At 37.1% G+C, this 20307-nt stretch overlaps 1 protein-coding gene across 1 annotated transcript in view; it reads left to right on the top strand.

Annotated features, from left to right (window-relative positions):
* The window catches only part of NEK11 (NIMA related kinase 11), an 88647-nt gene that overhangs the window by 15164 nt on the left and 53176 nt on the right, over positions 1 to 20307 (top strand). Inside the window, exons 3-7 of the mRNA XM_030444489.1 lie at positions 4385 to 4550; position 4606; positions 9300 to 9417; positions 14139 to 14203; positions 14739 to 14865. Of these exons, the coding sequence (XP_030300349.1) occupies positions 4385 to 4550; position 4606; positions 9300 to 9417; positions 14139 to 14203; positions 14739 to 14865 (477 nt within the window). The remainder of the gene's footprint in view (positions 1 to 4384; positions 4551 to 4605; positions 4607 to 9299; positions 9418 to 14138; positions 14204 to 14738; positions 14866 to 20307) is intronic.

Genomic DNA, 20307 nt, shown 5'->3' with positions numbered 1-20307 from the left:
GTAAGAGGTAGTGCTAGGAAGATCACAGTAGAAAGAACCACAGAATCTTCAGGGTTGGAAGGGACTTTAAGATCAGCCAGTTCCAATCCCTCTGACATGGGCAGGGAGACCTCCCACTAGATCAGGTTGCTCACAGCCCTGTCCAGCTTGCCCTTAAAAACTTCCAGGGATGGGGCTTCCACCACCTCTCTGGGCAACCTGTTCCAGTGTCTCACCACCCTCAATGATGAAGAACTTGTTCCTAACATTCGATCTAAATCTACCCTCCTCTAGTTCAAATCCATTGCTCCTGTTCCTATCACTACCTGACATCCTAAGAAGTCCCTCACCAGCTTTCTTGTAGGCTAGAAATACAATAATACATAGTTATGGGTTCTACCACAGCTCTCTATAGACAACTTGGTAATATAACTGTACAGAATGATAAATTCCCAGCTTTGGCCACTGGTTACGTGCAGTCAGGTTTAACTAAGGTCAGGCTGCAATTAAGTGAACAAAATTGCTTGTGTAAGATGAAGCTTCTGTTCAAATAAAAACTTTCAATTTTTATCATATCCTAGTGGACACCTTCTCTCTGGTATTTTATTCTAACTTTTTATTCTTGACATTAAAAGAGTTAAAGTTCTTTTACTTCTTATGAGCAAGCAAATGGACCTAGTCTGTACTTCATACTGCAGTTGACTCAATAAAATGACTGCATTTTGAGAAGGCTGTCTTCTTTTAAGAATTGCATCTGATCCAGTAAACCGAATTATATAATAATAAAGTATGTCATCAATGTAAACAAATACCAGATGGGTTGTAAAACATTTAGTTTTAGATCAGTGCAAATAGTCTGAGATAAACACTGCTGTGGCATATTGTCAGTCACTAGTAAAGCACAAAAAGGGATCCCCACTGGGTGTTTGCATCCTGGAGGATTCCAGCTTCGTGCTTGTTTTTCTCTTGTTTTAAGTCTTGCTCTATTTATTCACATTTGCTTCACATTGTTGAGTTTCCAGACACAGCGTGCTGGCCTGGCTGCATTTCAAGGCATGACACAGCAGGCAGATGAGGTTTTGCTGATGAAAGGCAGAAGGTGTTCCCAGGAAAGGGCTGTGAGCCTGCTGAGGAGCAGGCACTGCGGAGGCAAGGCAGCTGCTTTCTGGCTGTGGGGAGTGGGCATCTCGCTCGTGGGATTTTCCCACCCAAGGGGGATGGATGCTGTTAGCTGAACCAGACCCAGCCTCCTCCAGCACAAGTGTAAATACTGACAGCCAGTCCTTTGTACTCTTAAAATGTGACTGCATTCACTACAACACACTTTGCAGCTATGGTCTGTTTAAGTTGATTATCTTTGCACTATTAAATTGGAGGGCTAAAGTTTTTCCCCACACAGTTAAAATCTTTTGTTCTGTATTTAAGTTTAGGAGACCTGCTAGGACTTCTGTAACAATGTTTTCTACTTGTGTGTTCTGTGACATTTTATCTTATCTTTAGGGACATTGGTGGGCTTGGCAGTGTTGAATTCAGTCTTAAAGGTCTTTTACAGCCTCAATGGTTCTATGATTTTAGGATTCTTCTTCTGTATCTGTATTCTAAATTAAGTGGAGTTTATAATACTAAAAAAAAAAATGAAATTAGGACATCGCTTTTAGCATTTTGTCAAAAGAAATGGTCTTAAGTACAGTATTTGGAAGGTATCCCCATTTTAGTGATTTTACCAGTTTTTCTGTATGTGCCACTTAAATCTGTGATTTCTTAGTTAATGCAAATAGTTTTGGACCTTTTAAATCCTGCTTGATACTGAGCCTGAGTCAGAAAATATAGGGCTAGGCTTTATGGAAAAAATTGCACTTTCAGATCAACCTGTATACTCCAGACAGAGTCAGTAGAGTCTTTTATTCCCAGTACCCGTAATAGAGATTCATGTCACATGTTTCAAAAGTTTTGTTTAAAACACTTTGTGTTAGCTAGCTATATTTTCCTAAACTTCCCAATGCACGCAGATTTTCAGCAGAGACACAAGCACAGTGGCTGAATTATGAGCAGTCATAACTCGCTATTCATTATAAGCCAACCATAAAATGCAGGTTGCATTGTATAAACAGAAACACTTCATCTTCTTTGAAGTGCAGAGCTGTATTCTCCTGGAATAAGGAAAACACAGTCAGGATTTTAGCTAAGAAGAGCTTGTTGTTTCCTTATGATTACTGACTTTTTTGATAGACAGAAAGGCTATCAACTTGTGGATCTATCAGCCTATTTGGAAGTACCAGGGATGCCAAATCTGAGTTATCTTAGAAATCCTGTAAATCACAGAAAGTGGCCATTTTAGCTGCCTATTAGGGTAGAAGTTACTTGTGTAAATACTGAAATGGAGTAAATTTAGGTGCTTTATATATTGAAAATTGGATTTGATTTGCATAGTTGCAGTTCTGACTGAAGACTTTTAAGTTCAGTGTTTTTATTCTAAAGTTACCAAAAAGAGACACTTTAGATCTGGAGACTATTCTTCATTTTCTCTGTGAGACTTCTGAGACCCTGACATAACTTCTTTGTTAATACTTAATTAATGCAGAGGTTTAAACGTGTACTTTTAATATTTAGCGCTTTTACTAAAGAAGGTATCAAAGCTTTGCAGAAAGTATGAAGTCCATATTTCTTGCCTTCTTAAACTCAGTAAAGTCAAACCTTCTACATATAAAAACAGTACAGACATACACGAGTGGCATGTAGATATAATTAATTTTGATTGCATCAGAAAAGTTTTCTTTCTAGATGCAAATGACTTCCTGTTCTGGATATGAATTAGCATAGTGTTGTATGATTTACAAAAGTACGTTTTCCTGATTTACTTTTCTGGGAAAGAATTTAAATTAGAAGAACACCTGTCTTGTTGCTTGACAGCTGATGACAGCATCAAAATCACTGAGTGACTAAGATGACAAGTTATCCCTACTCATCCACACATCAGGCTTTTATTACTGCCTTGGGTATACAAGAAACTTGTTTTAAGTGGTGTTTAACAAGGACTCATTCTGTTTGTCAGTTCTATGACACGGCCTATATGAAGAAAGGAATAATATCCCCATGTCAACTAACATGAGAAGATTGCAGTAGGTATAACCTGTCTTGGTTGCATGAAGCTTGTCTGTAGAGATGCAGACAAATCAAATGGCATGTTTTATTCATCACAATGTCAGATGGGGATTAGGCACATTTATATAATAATTTATGCATTGTTAAGTGCGTGATGGCTGAGCTTTAGAAAGAAATTTTCTTATGAAAACATACAAGTTTTCCCCCTTAGATCAAATGAATTACTGTGGGTTTATTGCTGTCATGCTTAACTACTGTGGCTTTACAACCATGCAATATCGAATGGGAAATTACTAAAACAATTATGAAGTCATCCCTCCAGTGAGGAACTTACTTTCCATGTATTCAAAAGTTATTGGAAATTCATCATTGTTTCAGTAAAATACCATGATTTTATCTAATAGCCTCCTTCTAAATGGCTCCTTCTGACATAGATTAATAATCCATTTTCAGCAGCTGGTAAAGTAGGTAGAACTGACATGCTTTTGTGTGTTGTATGACTTTTTGAAACATTTTATCAGGAAGCTCCCAGCAAAGTATCCTTCCTCATAGTGCCGTGCTGTAAGCTTTTTTTTGCAGGACAAATTGACAATGAACTCCCCAACTGCAGGTAGCATGTAGAGCTAAGTCTGAACCACAGATTCTGCTATGGCACATATGCATGTTAATGTTCAGTAATATGAAAAATATCATAAGTTGTTCATCCTTAGGGGAATTAGGGCCTCCCAAAACAAATTTAGAGTTCTTTGAAACAATAGAATTAGACTTCAGTTACAAATACAAGTTTGCACTTTCTACTGAGATATTCGGGTGAAGGGAGGCTGATCTTTATAAAAAAAAAAAATCATCACAGAAATGCTACAGTCTGTGTTATTTTTCTCATGCCTCCATGGAGAGACTCTGGCAGAAGCAGTAAAATCAGTTTCTTGCTACTCCTTACTTCACATACAAACATATGCTCTGAGTGGGTTTGAAGTCACTTAGAGTTGATTTTTTTATTTATTCTTATTCTTATTATTCATTAATTCATGGCGCTGAAAACATCTCATGAAGAAAACAGTGCAGTAGGGAGTTACTAGGAAAAATACTTCAAAATAGTATTTTTAAAATGTTAATTGCGGCAGTAACTGGGATATTATTTTATTTTAGTGTGTTCACTTTATTTCCTCATGTTTGCCTCATAATTTCATGTTGCCAAACACTTTGTTAATATTATTTTTGCATTTTAAGAAGTTAGCACAGGTTTTGAAGCTCTATGTGGTTTTCTGTTTTTATTAATAGAAAGATTTCTTGTTTCCTTTAGAATGGTTCTGAAGAAAATATCTGTTGGAGACCTAAAGCCTAATGAAACAGTTGAAGCAAATCTGGAAGCACAACTACTCTCCAAATTAGACCATCCAGCCATTGTCAAATTTTATGCAAGCTTTGTGGAGCAAGATAGTTTCTGCATTACCACTGAATACTGTGAGGTAAGACTTTTAGATTACTTTGAAGAAATTTGTTTGAGTGTATGCATTAAAATAGGGTCTTACAAGAAATCTAGACTAGTTTTCTTTAATTTTTTTTGTTTGAATTTTACCTGTTTTACTTGTGGTAACACCTGCTACTACTTAGGTGTATTTCAAATAATCAGTGTTATCTGCTCATGTGAGACCTGTAGCTTATAAAAAAGGAAACCAAAGAAGATGATATTTTAAACATGAGTTAATTTCATTTACAATATTCAGATCTGTGGATGAACTGAGAAAGGTTTTACTGTGCATGTATTACTGGCAGGAGAGAGGATGAAATGAAATCTGATTTAAATGAGGGAAAAGTCTCTTGTGGCTTGAAGGTGATCACAAGAAGCTGAAGCCTTATCATATGGATGATAAGTCTGGTAGCAGCACCAGCTTTATGAAGTAGAGAATAGTGTGGGTCAAAGACCAGAGTGTAGAGGATACAAAAAATGTTAAAGTAGCATATACTAGGGTATACCTACCATTTTTGTTTTACTCCAGGATTTAGTTTAAAAACATATTGATGAAATCTGCCTTAAGGCTTTAAAATATGAACTCCATATTTAGGCCAGCTTTTAAAGGGTTCGTATAAAACAGGTGCCAGTTTTGTTGTTTTAAAAAAATGTTTGTGTTGTTTTAAAAAAATGATCTTCTCATGAAGCTGCTCTGATGGAAATACTTAGTACTGTTATGCAATCTGAATATTTATTCACATATTATCTTAAGACCCATGCAGAAGCTTTGTGTCATTCCCTGAATGTCTGACAGTTTGGTGGAAATTTGGTATTGCCAGCTCTATGTGGCAATTCAGAACTTAGGACTAACTGCCCAGATGTTCCTGTACACTAAGCTTAGTTTTTCTCCCTATCAGTGATAGAAAGCTGCCCAGCACCAGATCAGTCATACCTAGAGGAGTAAAGGAGCCTCTTTCAGCAGAATTATAGAGCTGAACTAGTGACTCTGGTCCACCGTTTTTTTTTCTCTTTTTGTTTTCCTTCATCTGAAAAAAACTTATAGGTGAATCAAAAAAGAGCATGATAGAAATGACCATAGTAATCACAAGCTGCTGGAGCACCCCTTGGACATTTTTTTATTCAGGCACTGAAAACTACTCTGAATTAAAATACTGATTGCAGAGTTACCCCAGGATCCAGAAGCCATGTCTCAAACGTTGATATGTTAGAGAAAGGCATATGAAGGAGGAAATGGATGTGTTTGCTATCCAGCTGAATCCCTTGATGAAGTTTTGGGTCTGTTGGGCCATGCCAGAATGACAGTGAGCTCATTAGAATATGCTTCTGACTCTTCCAAAAAGGATTTACCATGTAGTATCATCACATTTAAACAGTTATGATATATTTAATGATATTTCAAACATGGGAAGTGTACAGCATGGTCTCACATAGTGTTATAAAGTTACTTTTTTATTGTAGTGGGAGTATTTTTGCAAGGTGTACTTTTGTATCTCCTTATCTATAACTGACCTTTGTATGTGGTGAGATTTGGATCTTTGAACCTAAAAGATGCTTGTTTAAATTGTGCATAAATTGAGAATGAGAAAAAATTATTTCTACCTGATCCTTGTTTGGAAGTCTGGTACATTCAGTTTCTCATGCATAGAATAATTATCGGATTCGCATCAATTGGTACTCTTGGACAGACTCAAAACAAAGAATAAACATTAAGTTGGCATGGAAACAGAGCTACCCTCTGAGCCTTATTCTGTTTTCTACACAATACTGTGACTTATTCATTAGCCACAGTACTTTGTTTATTCTTGCATGAGTAGCTTCCAATACAGCTGCCTCACGCTGTACCTGTCTTATGAAATAAAGTGAACATTAGTTTCTGTTGCTCAGTTCTGTCTTTTATTATAACTGAATTAACCCAAATTTATAGAAAATAAGTACACATGTTCTGTTTTCATCATTTTGTTGAGCTTCTTTAGCAATTTTCCCAAATCGGAATCTTAAAGTCAGTATGAGCATTGTCAGATAAGTCAGATTTTCAAATGAAAATGCCTTCATAAACCTTGGGCTTAATTTTGTAGCATAAATTGGACTTCAGCTAAAATATGTTTTTTACAAAGTTGTTGCTTTGGAAGTTTAATATATCATAAAGCAGAACTAATTGTATTTTATCCCAAACAATTCTTTCTGTCTTTACTGTGGTCTCAGCTGCGATATAAGTATACATACGCTAAGAAAATTTAAGTAAAAGCAAGAACTAAAGCAATCAGTGCCTATTCACATTATCAGCTCTTGATGCTGGGTTGTTTTAAATAAGTTACTGGTATACTTGAAAGTCCTGACATTTAAATAGAAACTGCATCTTGGAAGCTCCCTATGTACTTAATTTGTTAAATTCCTTATGAACTTCATTATACTGTCCTCCCAAAATACAAAATTTGGTTAACAGTTTTCTTCAGAGTTTCATGGCAGCACTAGTTCAGCAAATTTTTTTATGGTGCATTTTTCTTTTCCTTTTTGAAATGCAAAATCAAGGTTAAATTAATTGTAAGACACTGAAGCCAGTCCTCTGCTTGAAGGTAAAAATCCATACAGTTACCTGAGAGAACACATAATACTTTATTGAACTGTTTTTATTCTCTTTAGACCTTTTGAAGGAAACATCCTCCATATTAAGAGAGCACCCATCAGCCTGACTTCGTAGGTCCTACACTTCTTTTCTTTGCACTTTTTGTGACAATATCTGATTGTGATAGAGGACACTCTGGGACAGGGAGAAAGATTGACTTGAGGCTGCTGTAGTTCATCTATTGTCACCTAGATAGTACATAGTCCCTTGTGGCCAGTAGTTGGCTGATGTGTTTGAAGAGCCCCTGAGTCTTGGGCTACCACTATGGTTGGCTCTGGATGGTCTGGGGCAGCTGTCTGGAATAGATTAGTCATCATTTTTGAGGTTTGTGAGTAGGGTCAGACACAGCCCATGTTGTTGCCAGTGCAGCCAAGTACCCAGCAACGTTTTTTCTTTCCTTCCTCTTCTCTGCTGCAAGCAACCAAGGAGAAGCTGTTGAACATTTGGAATTGCAAAGAGTAAGCAGCTGCTGAGAGCTCCAGGTTCCCAGAAGAGCTTCTCTCTCAGCTGCAGCGGGGAGGCAGATGGAGCATTGAAGCCATATTCCCTTCCCTAGTGAATGAGATGACTCAGACATTTCAATTAAATATTGCAGGACATTGTCAGGGAACACATTTTTCACATAACAAATCATTATTTTTTTTTTTAAATCAGACTTTTGAATATTGTGACTTAAAATCTCAGAAACTGAAGAAATTACTGTAAATCCACATCAAAGGACAGGACTGAAACATGTGGATCTCCAAGGACCTACTTTTGTTGAGCAGCATTATGAAGCACTGTAGCGTTTGGAATGGCAAACCAAGAAATGCTGGAGAGATCATAAAATGTTGAGAGTTAATAGTGCAAGGAAGGGAAAAGTTGATGATGGGAAATGGTGTTACAGGTACATTTGTACAGGTTTAACTGTTTTCTTGTATATGGTAGATAAATCTGATTTTATGAAGTGTGCATAATGTGAAAATAATGTTTTATGGAGAGTAAGCTGTCCTATTGTAAGTTACTGACTCACTAGAGTAGTATGAGGCTCAGTCCCTTTGCTCTGGGGTTAGTTACATCAAGACAGTGCTTGCCACTAGCGTGTATCCGTGTAGACAGACTATTTTATAAACTAAACAAACATCTGACAACCATCTGTCTATTTATTTGGGGTTTTATTTTAGCAAAATAAACAGTTTTCATATAAGTCTTCTCAGAAACCTCTTCCATCATGCTGTCATTCTACTAATTCTTCAGAACACTGACTTAAGGTTTCCAAGTAGTATTTTTCTGTATATCTTTTCTGATTTACTTTCACTGCATACTATTTGTCATATTGCTCCATTTCTACTATTACTTCAAGATCAATTTTTTTGTTTTAATGAAGTATTTACTGTAACATGCTACAGATTCTTGAAGCTTGAATTCTGCTTCGTTTTTGGCAAAAATGAATTTGGAAGAGGGACAGAGTATCATAATTAAAGATACTGTATTTTAATTTTTAAGAGAACAGCATAGTTTCTTTGATGCTGATGTGGTTATTTCGGTATTATAAATGAGAGTGTGTCTTGACTGCTCAATGTATGACTGAAGTGGAAATGCTTTTCCTAAATTTGTAAACTTATTTGGACCAGTCAAGGCAGATCCATTTTACTTGATTCAGGTGTCTACCTATTAGCCAGTCAATGTAAACCCTCATCATAAATATTTGCAGAGAAACATCATTTCTGCAACATGAACCATGGTTTTCTATGATAGACAGCTAAATAGCAGAGATAATTGCACTATACACATGCTTGATCCTTTTCTTTAAAGGGAGTTTGAGGTGACCAGTTCAGGTACACATGTCTAAAGCTGGGTGTGATGAAGTGAGATCAGTTGAAAATTTTCATGACACTGTGTAACACTGAGGAAATTGACCTGCTTTACCTGGGCAGGTGGACTGCTTGATCTCATTATGACCCTCAGTTGTGTATACTTTTGGTGCTAGGGGAACTCAGAGCTCATGTGCAAGCATTAATTTTACAGAGTACATGGTAGGGAGCCTTGTAGTCTAAGAAAGTGGAGCCCTGTACTTTGATGAAGGAAAAACAGTTTTAAAAACTTAATTTAAATGTACAAATATGTTGTGACATTTTTCAGGTGGAGACCTAGACTTTAAAATTCAAGAGTACAAAGACTGTGGGAAGATATTCACTCAAAGACAAATAATAGACTGGTTTATACAGTTGTTACTTGGAGTCAACTACATGCATGAAAGGTACAGTCATTTAAAATGAGAGCATTTACCTTGGGAGGGGAGTGAGTAGGCTTACTGACTTGTTTTAAATATTCCAACAGAAACAAAACTATATGGATTGTCTTGTACTGGCATAAAGTCCTGTTCACCAAACTGCTGTAGTATATTTTGCATAAATAAGGTGTAATTAAGTATGTATCCTGCAAGAGGATAGTGTTTTTTATCTTCTAACAGTGCAGTGGTAGATGTCTTTCAGCATTAGACACGCTTTTTCTAAGAGCCGCATGAAAAACTTAGTACAACAGAAATACTTTGATATTGTTAGACAAAAATGGATTAAAAGGTTTCAAGGAGACTCAACAAGGATCGCTTGCAGATATTTAATGTGAAGAATCCGATATTTATGTTTGATGTACTCCCCTTAAAATCAGTTAAGCAACATATAGATACTCCTTGAAAACATACATTGCTTTTAACAGCACATAAAAGATTAAGCTAAAAAACTACAGCAGATCATCCAGACAGTGATGTGTAGAGATCACTCTTGGTTTGAGCAGGGGTACATACAGTAGAATACCTACCTGGTTATCTTCACAGATTCAGTTCTTGCCTGAAATGTGATTTAGGTAGGTTGACTTCAGTGATTTAAACATGTTATTCATTGCCAATGTACTGGATGTGTGCATGAGCCCTGTCACGTCCCCTTCTCATGTCATTGATGCCATCACCTTTGAGGTACATGGGACTTTAATAGTTTATATGTAATAGCATGGTATGTGAGAGACAAAGAGCTATGCTGAACAGAAAGCCCAGCCAGAAGGATCTGCCACCTGCATTGAGAGCTGGAGGAACAGTGAGCAAATGGGAATACCAGGCTCCTTTCCTAGCAGCTTTTCAGAAACTGTGAGCAAGTTCAGCATCTTCTGTCTCCTCTCTGTTCCTTTTGCCTGTTGGCAGCTCTGAAACGTCACATTAATGAACAAGACAGAGTCCTTTCTAAAGAGCAGTGTAGCCCAAAAATCCAAGATTTTTCATCCTGCCAAGCTGAACTATTTGTGCTATTATTCCTATTGAACTTTTAGAAGTAAGAATGTCTTAGCTGCAAGGACTGTTTTATCAGAGACTAAGGATTTTAGTAATCACCTGCATGTTTTGGGGAGATGAGCTAATCTGCTTAAAATAATGGCCTATATTTTTAATACAGCTCTGGGGGAGAAGATGTTTATGTTTGAAGAGCAGGTTTTATCTCCAGAATCTGGAGATGAAAATTTGTGTTTTTTTCAAGATGAATGTAAACTAGAATTCATGGTCTTCTATGCTGCATGAGTCCTCAGAAGACAAGATTATTATACTCTGAGTTTACAGTATAAATACCAAATCATAGAGTCATAGAATGGTTTGTGTTGGAAGAAACCTTAAAAATCATCCAGTTTCAACCCCCTGCATGGGCAGGGACACCTCCCACCAGAACAGGTTGCTCAAGGCCCCATCCAACCTGGCCTTGAACACTTCTAGGGAGGGGACAGCCACAACTTCCTTAGGCAACCTGTTCCAGTGTCTCACCACTCTCACAGGAAAGAATTTCTTCCTGTTGTCTAACTTGTATCTCCCCTCATCAAGTTTGAAACCATTTCCCCTTGTCCTCTCACTACTTAGACGTGTAAAAAGCCCTACCCCAAAACCAACATAACCATTTCAAGTCCCTTTCACAGCAGGGCTTGGGCCAAATTTGGTTGCCTGAACCTGAGTTGTAACAGAGCATTAGGTAAGGATAGCCACCTGTCAACTGTGTCTGAGTTGAGCTGAAGTGTGTGGGATAAACTGCTTTCTCAAATAAATCTTTAAAACCACCAATCTTATAAACTTTGGTAAGCATGTATATTAAATAACTGGATTTCCTAATAACTAGTTTATTTCTTCAGCGAAAGCAGCAATTCGATATTCCAAACAGCATTTAATTTTCTTTCTTTGAATCATAGCTATTTAATAGCACCTCTCCAGACATAAACAAATGAATTGACAGTTTAATTTTTACTTGCACTTCCTGTATTGTATTATGTGTAATTTGACTGTATGCACATTATAAACTTTAATCTTTATCTTAATAGTTTAAAGCCAAACAATAACTTAAATGAAAAAGATTAGTCTTAAAAGAATGTAAAACCGCTTTTGGGAATTAGTTTGAATTACTGAAACATAGTAACAGCCTTCTGTTTATGTACAGAGGAATCATTTCTTATCTACATATAAGGGAAAAAAACCCCTGAAATAAATCTTTGAACTATGTTCTAATGCAAACAAAAACCTCATCCTTGAATTAAAAGCTTGAAATGCTCTTTATCTGTGGGTTGGATTTTATTGTGCCATTTCTTAGAAAATCCAGCGATTGTGGATGGGAGTTATTATTCCAGACCAACAAAAATGATCACTTCTGGCTTTAGGCATGGACTATTTACTTGGTTGTCCTTCTTGCACTCTTATGCTGGAGACTTATTTTAAGACAGAACTTTTTTCTGTCTCAGATTTTCTTTACCTGTGACAATAAAGATTATACAAGAACAGACATTGATTTCTTTTACTTACGCTTCATAAATCCCAAAGGGGACATGAATATCTTGTGGTCATTATGCTATCTACTGGCTATTTTGCATAATTGAAAAGATTTAAATTTGAAAGCTAGATTATGTAGAATTAAATAGATTCAGTCCTTCTCTGACACTGATACAACCAGATAAAGAAGTAAAAGAGAGGCAACATAGTTCTGTGGTCTTATCTAGATGGAGACAGTGTAGAACCATCATCTGGTCTCTCTGGCATACTTGTAGCCCAACACACATCAGTGCACAAAAGTGATCCCACAGCAGTCAGACAATGAGGCCACTGATTCACATAACCTCAGTTTGCATAAAGCTGAACATCATCCATCATTTTGCCAATCTTTATGAACAATATACAAACAAATCTGTTACTTTCAATCTGCAGGATAGTAGGCTTCACCCAAGTACTTCATCTTGATTTCATATTGTCTTCCCTACTACAAGATCCAGATTTACTCAGAATGCCTAGTTCTTCAGATAGAGGAAGATATACTTTCTGTATAGTTTATGTACTTCAAGAACATGTTACTCAAATCACAGATCTTTAGGAAAATTTTAGGTTCAAAGAGTCCATGGTTATATTTTTACGAAGTACTACTCTACTAAAAGGTTAAAACCCATCAATATTCAACAACAATATGTAAGAAAAATCTCAGTGAAGTCAAATTTTTTTAGGGGCTCTGTGTGGTGAATGGTAAGAAAATATTTTTTTAATCTATATTAACAGAACAAGATTTATATAAAACTATGTGTACATATAGGCTTATGAAACAGTAATGAATGTCACTTTAGCTTAATTTCCTTACTGGTCTAATATATGATGAGTATACATGTATTGCTCAAGAGAGTTGCCAAATAGAAAACAAATTATATATAAACATCAGTGGAGGCATGCTAAATAAAACTTCATTTTTTCAAGTGTGCAAACCTTTCTCTATAAGGACAAAAACTAGAAAGATTGTCTTAGGAAGCATGAAGAACTCCCTTCTTTACATCCTGTGAAAATAGAAATATAGAATTTAATAATTTGTTATCTTGAAAAAAATATTTTCAAATTATTTGTGGACTAAATTGCTTACTTAAATTGTGCGGTAGAATATGTATTTTCTAGTCCTAATATGAAAACTACTTTGGAAATTTCATGCATAAGAGTTTAATAATTTGATAAAATTTGACATAATCAAGAAGCTTAGAATGCCTTTCTTCACCTGTTCTAAATCGCTGAATGACTACTGCATATATATGAGCAAATGCAACTTCTGTAGCCATTATGTACCAACTGCTCTTCCAGCCTCCTCCTGAGTACAGCTGATAACAATACTCTCTGTTATCAGGCTATTTAAAAGTGAATGAGTGCTAGTTTAGTTAAGGTTGTAGGAAACCCTTTTGGAAGTGTTATTAACACTACTTAATAGAGAACATGTTTTTTATACTGTAGAGATACTTGATTTTCCTAGGGGTCAAGAGAATTATTGTCACATAGTAAGATTCCAAGAAACTGAGTAGATGCTCTTTGTCCCCACATGGTGTGCATGTAGCTTGTGATATTGTTTCAGTCTTTGATGGACAAATAAGTCTGTAAAAGCTAGTTGTTCTTTTTCTTTTGATCTCTGTCTTTCTGAAACTCTTTAATCTTCCACACCATTACTGTGAAACTTAAAACTACTAGCCTAGTCTATATACATATTTGTATTCCAAGTAATAATTTTCTCCAAAGGGAATGTTCCCTGGGCTTTAAGAATCTCTTACTGCTCTTCCCTTATTCTATTGTGAAACACCTCATTCTCTTAGCAGAAAATAATATATAATGCTTTTAAGTAAAGCCAAATCAAAAGTCTTGCCTTTCTCTCTCTGCAGCTCATGTTACAGCCTATACTTGTATTCTCAACTTGGGATCCCTGGGTGCATTTTTGTTATCCTGGCTGCTTGGGCTCTCATCCTTCATGTGGGTGTCTCTGAATGCACTTCTGTGTTTCTGTGAAGCTCCTTAATGCCATCATCTGTGCACTGTCACTTACAAGGTTAGATTGTAGTAATGGTGGGCTGGCTTGCCTAATAAGTTATGAAGATAAATGCTTGGGATATTTGATATGTGACTGGGAATGCTTCAGGATGGATGAGATTGAATTTCTTTTTATATTTCAGGTGGATACTCCACAGAGATTTGAAAGCCAAGAATATATTTGTGAAAAATAATCTTCTTAAAATTGGTGAGATTTCCACACATTTTAAATATATATTTTAATATAGCTGTCCAGGATACATTTTGCCAGTAAGGAGATTTAAATAAAATCATGTTTGAGTTAACATTTTGATTTGTGGTAGTACGTTTACTTGACAGTCAGTCAGTCACAGGAACAAGGGCCTGGAGGGGCAGTGACATCTTCAGCCTTGAAGGTGCTCCAAGCATGGTTCAATCTGGACCTGGACCTGAGCAAGAAGCTCAGGGAAGTTGACTTTGCTTTGAGCCATGGGTTTGAGTCAAACCACCTTGTAAGGCCTTTGCAAAGCTACAACATTCCATAGTTCTAGGATTTTGTGGTTGTTGTATTTACAGAACATTGGTTTTTTAATTGTAATTACAGAAAATTGTCTTTTTCCGTAATTAAAAAAAAATTTGGAGTGTTTTTTTTTTATTATTATTTATTTACTATCATTGTATCAAGTCTAAGAAGTGCACAAATAATTTATATGAATGGATAGAGATTTATATGAATGAGTCATTCTTTCTGCTGTTGCTTTTAGGGGACTTTGGAGTTTCTCGACTGTTGATGGGTTCATGTGACCTGGCAACTACATTTACTGGGACACCATACTACATGAGTCCAGAAGCACTGAAGCACCAGGGATATAACACAAAATCTGATATTTGGTGAGTAGTCAGCAGGCTATGTTAGTTGGATTAGGCATTTATTTTCTAGGTCAGCATTTGATGTTATTTAGCAATTTTTTTTTTAATGGGTCTCTCAGTGGGGCACTCACATTACTAAAACTGTAACATGGCAATTGTGTCTTATGTTGCTATTTGAAGGTTTAATCTGTGTTAAGAAGCATGTAGTTTGCTATTATTGTAGGTTATCTGGGATTTCAAAGGAGAATAAGATTCAGGTCCAGTCTCTGCCATCACACGGGATGATTATAGACCAAGTTGAGATTGTACTACCAAGCGGGAAATCTTTTTCTTACTCATATTGAGACTGATAAATGGAAAGAAGCAACTTCCTGTGAAACTTCCAAGTGGATGAAGATGTAGTGATTCCTGGTTGAGTGGAAGCAGAAGGACCTTCTTAACAGTTGAACTGAAAACCATTGGCAATTGTGAAAATGAAGGAGGTCATTGGAAGGGGAGCTGAAAATGAGAATAATTGAGAAGCAAAAGCACCCTCTGCTTTAGAGAGGCTCAAAACCTAGAAAAAAGCAGCAGTTCTGCGCTTAGGTGGCACAAATTTTTGAGATCAAGACTTCTGAGGTGATGATTGACGAATAAAGAAGATGAGATAAGTTGAAAGACTTTAGGAAAATTTTAGGTGTGCAGGTTTTTTTGCAAGCTAAGATGAATTATGGGGGTTTTTTGGAATGGGGAATACATCTGAGTTGTTTATATGTGTGCTCTAAAGCATTTTGTCTATTAAGATGATAGTGAAAACTACTGTCTTTAAATTCTATTTTTTATACCAAATAGGCTTTGTTTCTTCTCCTAAGAGGTGGGTTCTTTTTTCTGTATGGATGCGTATCTGAAGGTTCTTTTTTTATGAATATTCCAAATTGCAAAATTTTCTTAATAAAAAAATTTGGCCATTGGAATATAGTTTGTTTACTCAATCAATCCAGTCAATGAATGTGTCAGGAATCTCATTTCACAGGCTATAGCTGAACTGAGATGGATTTGCTGTCAGATTCTCTTATGTTCATCTGTATCAAAACAAATATCAGTTAATACATGTAGTCGTTAAATATATTGAGAGAAAATTTCAAAAATGTCAAAACTTCCCTGTGAGCAGACAGGGAAACCTGCCTTTTTTGCTCTTTTAGCATAAAGAAGAATTTCTTTTATTGTAGTTGAAAAGTAATATAAAATGCCTGTATAAGTTCTATTTGTGGTAACATTTATCAATCCATAGAAATAATAGAAGGTTTACATTAAATGAAAGCAGAATTTAGTCCAATATTTTATACATAATGTGTTGATTGCCCTTTTAAATTTACAAAATAGCAGTAAAAAAAGCCCCTTGCCCCCCAGCCAGCTCACTTACTATGAGCTTTCTGCTATGATTTATATGTTTTCCAATCTTTCCAAAGCAGTACCAAAAGTATTAATCTGAGGATGGAATTGCCTGCAGTAGGAACTTCTTGGCTCTCCCTGCAGGGGCACTAAGGAGGAGGCGTACCCTGACTCACTAGACCTTCATCCCACAAACCCCTTCTATTTCTGAGCTAAGAAACTCTCTTTTGTTTAGGAGTTGTCAACTACCATGACTCAAGTAATTTCATCTCATCATGTAATCTTTTAATAATGTTTCTGTTTGATTTGTTATCATTTTATCATTGGCCCATTTATCAGGGGCCAAAAGATAAGAGGTCCCTGAGCACCCAGGAGAGCCCACCCTGGAGGCTCCAGTTGAGGTGAAATCCTTGTGCCACTTTGCAGAAAGTTCGGTTGATCGTAAAGAGATTGCATAAGTCTCTTGTGCCTACCTCTTTGTGACATTCTCTCTTCAGACTTGTCCTGATCTCTAGCAGGATGCAAAATATTACCCGCACAAAAAATATACAGGATTACAAGTGTTCCATGTTAATGTAAGAAAACAAAATATTTTCTAGGAAAGGCAGTTGCTGCTGTCTCGCTTAAGTTATCATGGTTCTCTCGCTGTTCAATCCAGTTAAGCATTGTTCCTTGGAAGGACCTTAATTTGTGCTGTGTTAATAATGTGCTCTAAGTGCTTTTCAGGTTCACAGAAATGTTCTGCAACTGGCTCTTTAATATGCTGTATGTGAATATGCTGCATATTCACAGTGCAGCAGCTGGTGCAAGAAGTACCTTAATTTATAACCCAAGGTCAACTGATGTAAAAGCTTCATGTTTTTAGTTTTACACACAGAAGTGGTTCTGCAGTTAGGCTCAGAGAAGCAGTGAGGTTCTTGTTTGTCCTCAGTTAAAATGTCAGGGCTGGAGTTATTTGCTGTTCCATGTTTTATGCCATTTTTTGATTCACAGGAGGCAAATCGGCACACACATCTTCCTTACCATCCCTGAGCGTGGGCTGGCCAGGCAGTAGGTGATGACGCAGACTGCAGATGACACAGTCTTTGCTTTCCTCCTTTCCAGGCAAGGAAAGCTTGGCAGCAGTTAACCAGCCCCTCTGCCCTTCTGTGCTTTCCCACAGCAAGGTGGCAGCTGAGCTGAGACACTGACTGGTTTGAGGGGTCAGGATGGGTTGGGGCTTAGCCAGAGTGGTGTCTGTGTATATTTGGCAGTTGGGGCTCACTTTGACCCAAAGGTACTGCACTGCCAGGGTACTGGTGAACCATGTGGTGGAACCCAAGTTGGTGGTCAGGGTTTACCAGTGTTCCCACACCACCAGCTGCACGGCTCTGCATTCATGTGTCAAGCAAACTCAAGACTGTATGTGCTATTTTAAGACATTTCTTGGGGTTAAGAGAGGCGGCAATCTGCTTCTCTGGGACAGTGAGTGTTTTATAATTTATAGAAAACATAATGTAGAGGGAACCATGTGAAATAGCCAGTAACCTTGTGGCTCAGATGGTCCCTGGTGGTGTGAGAGACCAAGGCTTGTGTTTCTGGTCTGAATCAGAGGAGCAGACAGGTTATTTGCAAACCCTTCCAAGTAAAAGTTTCATCAAAATTCTGTGGCTGACAAAGCCTCCAAATGTCTTGTTTAACTTAACTTCATGTCCCAGTGACACACTCTTTCCTTGGAAAGTGCCTGACCATCTCTGTATTATACGATCTCTAGAAGTAGGACTCATCCACTGTGTTGAACCTCATTTGCTTTGTATGTTTTAGTTCCTTTGGCCTTAGGCTGATTTAGCTTATTAGTTCTTTTGCTCTAAAAGCCACGTATGTGTGTGTGGGTGTGGGTGTGTGTGGTTGTTATTTGGGGGGGAGGGGTTAAAATATTTTGGTAGGAAATAGTGGATCAGAATCTATGCAGATTGCGTCAATGTCATCCAGCTAAGACTGTTGAAGAATCATGGCAGAATAGGTATGGCAGCGCCAGCAAATGCAGATAGAGTTCCATCAGCTATGTTGCTAAGAAATCAATTAGAGATCCAGCAGGTTTGCATGAAAGACTACCAACAAAGTAACAATTTTAATCTGCTTTTGTTTCAGTCCATGTACTGACTAAAAATCATCAGTCCATCCCAAGCAGACTTGGCCTTCCTGGCGTTAGGCTGAGAAGAAAAGGGATCCTTTAACTCCCAGAACTATTAAAACAAAATTAAAGTATTTCTTTCCATAGAAGAGCAAACTGAAAGCAGGTACTTTCAGGGCAGTTGTGACTACTCACTATTAGCTGAAAGCTAACTTTTTATCAGAGGTTTTCTGAACAAGAGAACTTTTGTTTTGGTTTTATCTTCATGAAGCCTAGAAAGCCCAGACTTAATGCATAAGTCAATGCAAATGATCCTAAAGCTAAAGGATACTGTTTTATCTTTTCCAGAGGTGACTTTTGTTTCAGAAAACCAGGATTCTCTTGGCACAAGGGCTTCCAATGAATTTAGGTCTTGCTTTTTTCGAACTGGGGAACTTTCCATTCCAGCAGGAATTATCTTCCTGTTCAGCACCTGAATAATGATACCAAGATTTGCCTGTCACTAGTACTTAGCCTGTAGGGTTTTTTCAGGTTTTCTAACTGAGAGATGTAAAAGCAATGTCACAGTCACATGTAAATCCATTGTACTCTGTCTTCCATCAGGAACTGTCATATTTGGCAGGTGGTTGTCCACACGGTTTGGGTAAATTGGGCTCCCTATACCACAGATCCTGGGACTTTTGTTTGAATTGTGCTTGCTTCACTGTGCTTTCCGCCCAGATATTAACAATTAAGAAATAAATTATTTTTTTAATTAAAAAATTTTACGTAGAATAGTTACAAAAATAGCAGTAAAATCAGTGAATACCTGAAAAGTAGTGGCTGAGAGTGTTGTGGTGGTATGTATGTACGTGTAACATATTCCTCATAGATTCTGGAGTCAATGAATTCTTAAGACCTTCTGGTATGATCAGACTGACAGATATAAGCCACATAGTTATATAGATTTATGTTATCTGTGTTTTGGAGTTTAATTTAAAAGCTAACTTGGATCTTAGAGCCTTTGAAGAATGATAACATAGTTTGGAAAGATCTACAAAAGATCAGATGATGTTACAAGGACAGCAATGCTTACATGTAAACAATTAGCACCAAAACCCTCAGGGTGGTTTCCCCTGAGAGGGTGAAGTTAGAGGTCTGTCAGCTGATACTGCGGAGAGTACACTGAAGCCTGTGCAGACTTCAGTTACTGATTTATGATGTAATTGAGCAGAAGTAGCTGCAATGTGAAATGATCCAACATCAATTTTGCTGAAATTAAGTGCTGTTTAGGATCTTTGTCGAACCTATTCATGAATATAGGGAGCCATGAAACCAAATGCACTGGCTGGGTAGTTTAATGACCATTTTAGAATTTATGACATTTGCAGGTACACAAGATAAGATTATGAAAGTAATCAAATAAAATATTTGGTTCATGTACAGATTGCTTATGGGGATCACGAAGCAATTTTCTCTTGCTCAATATCCTCCTTACAAGATGCTTAGATCAGAGCTGTAGAAATGCAACTGAGAAATGCAGTCTTGATGCAAAAGTTTGGCAGTATCTCACTCAGGTGGTAGCAGCTCAGCAGCTCTCTTGGGAAGAAGTAGCCTGGCTCTGGAACCTAGGGCAGCATTTCTCAGCTTAGGAGGTAGTTATTGCAAAGAATTTTATCCCACAGTTAAAACTTTGGGGGTTTTTCTCTCATTTTTCTTCTTCTTCTTTTTTTTTTTTTTTTTTTTTTTCCTTTATTTTCTTTTGATGGGACAGATGGGGTTTTCCCTAGGTAGCCTGTTCAGCAGTGGTCCTGGCTGCAGCAGAATGCCCCAGGTATTCTTTTCATCTGTCTCCAAAGCCTCAGGTGTAGTCAAAATACAAAACTAGATGAACAAATGGGCTTCCCTGATGTGGCAAGTCTTGTGTTCCTAATGGCTCATTAAGCAATTTCTATCTGTCAGAATCAAGCAGCCTCCAAAACAGATTAATTCTGAAAAAA

Source organism: Calypte anna, chromosome 2 (genome assembly GCF_003957555.1).
Source record: "Calypte anna isolate BGI_N300 chromosome 2, bCalAnn1_v1.p, whole genome shotgun sequence".
NCBI lineage: Eukaryota > Metazoa > Chordata > Aves > Apodiformes > Trochilidae > Calypte > Calypte anna.
This window is presented reverse-complemented; position numbering and strand designations above follow the sequence as displayed.